The sequence below is a fragment of the Ovis canadensis genome, chromosome 5, assembly GCF_042477335.2.
Source record: "Ovis canadensis isolate MfBH-ARS-UI-01 breed Bighorn chromosome 5, ARS-UI_OviCan_v2, whole genome shotgun sequence".
Lineage (NCBI taxonomy): Eukaryota > Metazoa > Chordata > Mammalia > Artiodactyla > Bovidae > Ovis > Ovis canadensis.
In genome coordinates this window covers 24,082,757-24,090,189 of record NC_091249.1, presented here as the reverse complement: position 1 = coordinate 24,090,189, position 7,433 = coordinate 24,082,757, and the positions used below count along the sequence as shown (strand labels likewise).

The 7,433-nt window shown below is 39.5% G+C and overlaps 1 protein-coding gene across 1 annotated transcript; it reads left to right on the top strand.

The window, feature by feature from the left end:
- Positions 1 to 5,546: 5,546 nt before the first annotated feature.
- Positions 5,547 to 6,485, top strand: LOC138440814 (olfactory receptor 7A17-like). Its single transcript, XM_069590779.1, has one exon. The coding sequence runs from the start codon at positions 5,547 to 5,549 to the stop codon at positions 6,483 to 6,485; it is 939 nt and encodes a 312-aa protein (XP_069446880.1).
- Positions 6,486 to 7,433: the final 948 nt, after the last annotated feature.

The window sequence follows — 7,433 nt, the reverse complement described above, 5'->3', positions numbered from 1 at the left end:
TATATCCCAACGTATTTTGACTTTTTTAATGAATGGGTGCTTGAATATTTAAAACAAAATGATTTGGGAGAATGACATTCTAACATGTATACTATCATGTAAGAATTGAATCGCCAGTCTATGTCTGACGCAGGATGCAGCATGCTTGGGGCTGGTGCATGGGGATGACCCAGAAAGATGTTATGGGGAGGGCGGTGGGAGGGGGGTTCATGTTTGGGAATGCATGTAAGAATTAAAGATTTTAAAATTAAAAAAAAAAAATTATCCCTAGGCAGAGAAGATCCCCTGGAAAAGGAAGTGGCAACCCACTCCAGTATTCTTTCCTGGAGAATCCTGTGGAGAGAGGAGCCTGGTGGTCTATAGTCCATGGAGTCACAAAAGATTTGGACATGACTTAGTGACTAAGCAACAACAACAACAACAACAACACATGTGTGTATACGAATCTATGTGCCTGCATGTATGGTTAGTCATTCAATTGTGTCCAACTCTGGGTCCCCATGGACGGTAGCCTGCTTGGTTTCTTGTCTATGGGATTCTTCAGGCAAGAATACTGGAGCAGGTTGCCATGCCCTCCTCCAGGGTACCTTCCTGACCCGGGGACTAAACCCAGGTCTCCTGCATTGGCAGGCAGATTCTTTACCTCTGAACCACCAGGGAAGCCCTATACCAATCTGTGTATGTATATATATATACACACCCCTGTTTATATACACATATATAAAACCTGTGCATTTATGTCTCTAACTTGAATTTATTACCATAGAGTTACTCCAGCCCCTTCTCCTTTCTTATGTGTAAAAACCACCGCAGTAGTGAGATTCTGAGTTTCCACATCTGTCATCCACTTACTTAATTGTTCCATTTCAGTATACACCTATAGGAGCATCATAATTGTTAACTCATATTATGGTGGAATATAACTGTATCAACTTGAGTACAGTAATTATGTACAATTCTTTGCCTTTAATTTCATAGTCTCTACTCATTTCCAGTAATACTAAGTTCACCACTGTTTCCCCTTCTTCCTTCAGTGAAGGTGTTCCATTTATTTGAATACAGTTAGATTTTTTTCTCCACAGTCTGCGTTCCATCCTGGAATTCCCTTAAACTTCTAGCTGATGTCTTTATTTGCATACCTTGATATTTACTTTTTGTAAAGTTTAATGCATTTTGACAAATACACACTGTCACATGTTCACAATTACAGTATCTTATGGAATAGTTTCAGTGCTGTGAAAAATTCCTTGTCTTTTAACTTTCCTTTTCTTTTAACTGTTTCTTCCTCAGAGTCATACAACCTTAATGTTTCAATCTGACTTCATTCATTTAGAAACAAGCATATAAGATTTATCCACGCCATTTTATGGCTTGCTAATTTATTTTTATCACTAATTTATTTTTATTCATTTGTACAGATGTACCACAGTGTGTTTATACATTTACTTAATTGAAGTGCACCTTGGTTGCTTTCAATTTTAGAGACCATGAGTAAAGCTGCTATAATCATTTGAATGCAGATTTTTGTGTGGACACGTTTTTGGATTAGTTGGGTATATACCTTAGTTGTACATCCCAGGTTTCACAGTGGTAAAGGATTTGCCTGCCAATGCAGGAGATGCGGGTTTGATCCCTGGGTCAGGAAGATACCTTGGCGGAGGAAATGGCAACCCACTCCATTATTCTTGCCTGAAAAACTCCATGGACAGAGGATCTGCCAGGCTACAGTACATGGGGTCACAAAGAGTAGGACATGACAAATGACTACATAGGCATGCACATACCTAGTAGTTACACTGCTGGATTGTATGGTAAGATTATATTTAACTTCAGAAGAATCTACCAAACTGTCCTCCTAAGTGGCTATGTTATTTTTTAATCCCATTGTTATTGTTTAATCCCAAACTCTCCCAATGAGAGTTTGTATTGCTTCACATACTTGTCAATTGGTATGTAGAGTTTTTTGGTTTGTTTTCATCTATTCTAATTGGTGTATATTGGTTGTTGTATATTCTAATTATCTAATGATAAAAGATGCTGTGCATTTTTCCAGAAGCTTTCTTGCCATCAGTGTTTCTTTGGTGAGATGTCTTTGCCTTTGTTCATGCTAAGTCAGCAGTGGTGTCCATTTTGAACTGGGTTACTTGGTTTCTTATTGTTGAATTTATGAGTTCTATGTATAATTTGGATTCAAGTCCTTTATTAGACACATGGTTTTCAAGTACTATTTCTAAGATTGCTGATTGACTATTGTCACTCTTAGTGACTTTTACAAAGCGGATTTTTTAGGAAATGAAATACAACTTATTTTTTCATGAATTATTCTTTTGGTGCTCTGTCTAAAATCTTATTGTCAAGTCTAAGACACTCTAGATTTCCCTCAGTGTTTTCTTCCAAATGACTGATGGTTTTGTGTTTTAAGTATATGATACATCTTGAGGTAATTTTTGTGAAAAGGGTTTGTCCTATTTTCTCACCATCAAGTAGAATTTTTAGTTGTTGGCTTTGTGTTACACGTTCTCTACAAAATAGAGGAAGTTCCTATACTCAATCTACTGCAGGTTTATTATTATGAATGTGTTTTGGGTTTTGTCGACTGCTCTTTCTACATCAATTGATATGATTTCTCTTCATTAGCTTGTTGACATAGTAGATTAAATTGATTTTCTTATTAGTATTTTAAAAATTAACATGAGGTAATTAACAAAATTTAAAGTTAACACTATTGTTAACGGAAGGAAAGAATGCTGCTGCTGCTGCTGCTGCTAAGTCGCTTCAGTCGTGTCCGACTCTGTGCGACTCCATAGATGGAAGCCCACCAGGCTCCCCCGTCCCTGGGATTCTCCAGGCAAGAACACTGGAGTGGGTTGCCATTTCCTTCTCCAATTCATGGAAGTGAAAAGTGAAAGGGAAGTCGCTCAGTCATGTCCGACTCTTAGCGACCTCATGGACTGCAGCCTACCAGGCTCCTCCATCCATGGGATTTTCCAGGCAAGAGTACTGGAGTGGGGTGCCATTGTCTTCTCCTGAAGGACGGAATAGATTACATTTATTTTCAAATTTTGAACCCACCCTGCATACCTGGAATAAATTCTCCTTGGTCTTGGTATAAAATTCCCTCTATTGTTTGTTTTGATTTGCTAATATTTTGTTGAGGACCTTTGTACCTATATTTGTGACTTATACTGATCTGCAGTTTTCTTTTCCTGTAATATGTCTACCTAGTTTTCTGTTAGTTAAGGCTGGCTTTACAGAATGAATTAGGAAGTATCCTAACTGTTTCTACTTTCTGGAAACATTGTGGGGCATTGAAGTAATTTCTTTCTGAAATCACTGCTAGAATTCACTATCATTTCAGCAATATTTTCTCCTACACTGTTGGTGGGAATGCAAACTAGTACAACCACTATGGAGAACAGTGTGGAGATTCCTTAAAAAATTGCAAATAGAACTGCCATATGACACAGCAATCCCACTGCTGGGCATACACACTGAGGAAACCAGAATTGAAAGAGACACTTGTATCCCAATGTTCATCGCAGCACTGTTTATAATAGCCAGGACATGGAAACAACCTAGATGTCCATCAGCAGATGAATGGATAAGAAAGCTGTGGTACATATACACAATGGAGTATTACTCAGCCATTAAAAAGAATACATTTGAATCAGTTCTGTTGAGATGGATGAAACTGGAGCCGATTACACAGAGTGAAGTAAGCCAGAAAGAAAAACATCAATACAGTATACTAACACATATATATGGAATTTAGAAAGATGGCAATGATGACCCTGTATGCAAGACAGCAAAAGAGACACAGATGGGTATAGCGGACTTTTGGACTCAGAGGGAGAGGGAGAGGGTGGGATGATTTGGGAGAGTGGCATTGCAATATGTATACTATCATGTAAGAATCGAATTGCCAGTCTATGTCTGATGCAGGATACAGCATGCTTGAGGCTGGTGCATGGGGATGACCCAGAGGATGTTGTGGGGAGGGAGGTGGGAGGGAGGTTCATGTTTTGGATCGCATGTACACCCATGGTGGATTCATGTCAATGTATGGCAAAACCAATAGAAAAAAAAAATAACTGTTTCACCTATCAAAACATTTTCCCACATCACTACATTTTGAAAAAAAAAAAAGCTTTAAAATGTTTTGCTTTAATTCTATCAATTTCACTATATGTATTTAAAATTATTTATTGATTTTTATTTAAACAGATAAATAGTAATGTGAGGATAAATGGTATTGTGAGGCTATGAATAATTTTAGGTCATAAAGATTGAAAATATTTATCTAGTTGGGTATTCACATTATTATTGTTGGGGGCATTTAGGGAACTGTAAGATGAATGAATAATACTGCTATCACCCAATGGAGAAGGCAATGGCACCCCACTCCCGTACTCTTGCCTGGAAAATCCCATGGATGGAGGATCCTGGTAGGCTGCAGTCCATGGGGTCGCAAAGAGTCGGACACAACTGAACGATTTCCCTTTCACTTTTTACTTTCATGCATTGGAGAAGGACACGGCAACCCACTTCAGTGTTCTTGCCTGGAGAATCCCAGGGATGGGAGCCTGGTAGGCTGCCGTGTATGGGGTCGCACAGAGTCAGACACGACTGAAGCGACTTAGCAGCAGCAGAAGCAGCTATCACCCAAAGAAGGTGATTCCCCATCGTTTCTTCTTTCAGTGGAATACAGTCTTTTGCTTCTTTTCCTCCCTTTTTGTCTATTTCATTTCTCTCTCCTTCTCTGTATTTTCTATCTCTTTTCATGCACATAGAAGGAGACTTGTAAGATTCCCTGCTTCATGTCTGGCTCATTCTTGAGATCCCAGTAGACATGGCTACCACATCAGGATACTTGAACTAAAAACCGGAATTCTCAGAGGAAAGCAAACTAATAGATTTATCCTATAGAAGGTTCTGGGCTTCCCCTGTGGCTCAGCGGTAAAGAGTCTGCATACAATGCAGGAGACCTGGGTTCGATCCCTGGGTCAGGAAGTTCCCTTGGAGAAGGAAATGGCAACCCACTCCAGTATTTTTGCCTGGAAAATCCCATGGATGGAGGAGCCTGTGGGGTTGCAAAGAGTCGGACATGACTGAGCGACTTCACTTCGCTTCATAGAAGCTTCTGCTGACCCTATCAACTCTGCTTCATATGCAGGAGAACTCAGGGACACCACAGTGCATTGTTTGGATGTGCCTAAGTTTACTTATCCAATTGGCTTCCCTGGTGGCTCAGAGGGTAAAGCGTCTGCCTGCAAGGCGGGAGACCTCTGTTTGATCCCTGGGTCGGGAAGATCCCCTGGAGAAAGAAATGGTCAACCCACTCCAGTACTATTTCCTGAAGAATCCCGTAGACGGAGGAGTCTGGTAGGCTACAGTCAATGGGGTTGCAAAGAGTCGGACATGACAGAGCGATTTCATTTTCACTTATTGAAGAACATCTTGCTTCCTTCTCTGTTAATTTCTTGATGGCTTCTTTTTAGCTAAATTTGCACTGTTCCTGTTTCTATTTCTGCAGTTTCACTGGCTACATGGAACCAGGAAACCAAACTCGTATTTCAGAGTTTATCCTCCTGGGACTCTCAGAAGAGGTATTATTGCAGCCTCTCCTCTTTTGGCTCTTCCTGTTCATGTACCTGGTCACCTTCATTGGGAACCTTCTCATCATCCTGGCCATTATCACTGACTCCCACCTCCACACACCCATGTATTTCTTTCTCTTCAACCTATCTTTTTCAGACATCTGTTTCACCTCTACCACCATCCCAAAGATGCTGTGGAACATCCAGACTCAGAATCAAGTTATCACCTATGAAGGCTGCATCGTACAGATGTATTTTTTCATGCTTTTTGGGATGTTAGACAACATTCTCTTGACTGTGATGGCTTATGACCGGTTTGCAGCCATCTGTCACCCATTGCAGTACATGATCATCATGAAATCTGAGTTTTGTGACCTCTTGCTTCTGACATCCTGGTTAGTGAGTGTCCTCGACTCTCTGTTACATGCTTTAATGATTTTGCGACTCTCTTTTTGCACAAAATTGGAAATTCACCATTTTTTTTGCGAAATTTATGAGGTTGTTCATCTTGCTTGTTCTGATACTTTCCTCAATGACCTGATGATATATTTTGCAAGTGGAGTTCTGGTTATTGTTCCACTCACTGGTATCCTTTTTTCTTACTCTAAGATTGTATCCTCTATTTTGAAAATTTCATCCACAAGGGGCAAGTATAAAGCATTTTCCACATGTGTGTCTCACCTCTCAACTGTCTCCTTGTTCTATGGTACAAGCCTTGGGGTGTATCTTAGCTGTGCTAGCACACAAAACTCCAGGGCAACTTCAATAGCCTCAGTGATGTACACTGTAGTCACACCCATGCTGAACCCTTTTATCTACAGTCTTAAAAACAAAGACATAAAGCAAGCCCTTAAAACACTCTTCAGTAGAGAAACATTCTCAGTATAAGGGAAGTATTTGTTTGAAGATAGAAACTTTTTCATGAGTAACAGTTCTCAAATCCCTAAAAGATCCTAATCATAATTAATATTATCAGTGACAAGAAAGACAATTTGAAATTTAAGTTATTTACAGAGTTCAGTTTCTTTCTCTTATTTTTTAATTTTTATTTTTACTTTATTTTGTTTTACAATACTGTATTGGTTTTGCTATACATTGACATGAATCAGCCACGGGTGTACATAAGTTCCCAATCCTGAAGCCCCCTCCCACCTCCCACCCCACATCATCTCTCTAGATCATCCCCGTGCACCAGCCCCAAGCATCCTGTATCCTGTATCGAACATAGACTTGCGATTCATTTCTTACCTGATAGTATACATGTTTCAATGTCATTCTCCCAAATCATCCCACCCTCTCCCTCTCCCACAGAGTCTAAAAATCCATTCTATACGTCTGTGTCTCTTTTGCTGTCGCACATAGAGGGTTATCATTACCATCTTTCTAAATTCCTTATATATGTGTTAGTGTACTGTATTGGTGTTTTCCATATATTATAAGCAGTGGTTTCTTCCTGTATTTTCTTTAAAATTTTGATCTCTTAATATATACTCTAGGTTTAGTGTGGGAAATAGAACCTACTGCATAGGTGTTCAGAAGTAAAATATGTAATACAGGAAATGTAATGCTTAAAATAAGACAGGATTGCTGAAGAAATTGTGTAATGCTTTCTCTACCAGATGAAAGTAACTGTCCTTCATATTATTTTCTGTTGACAAGCCATTTGACATATCAGAGTCTGTACACCAATGGCCAGGGTTTGGGTTAATCCAATTTGTAACTAGATCACATCCACAATAGAAGCAACTGGAGTCACCATTTGATGTAGTTTACAATAATCTGCCAGAGAAGGCAATGGCACCCCACTCCAGTACTCTTGCCTGGAAAATCCCATGG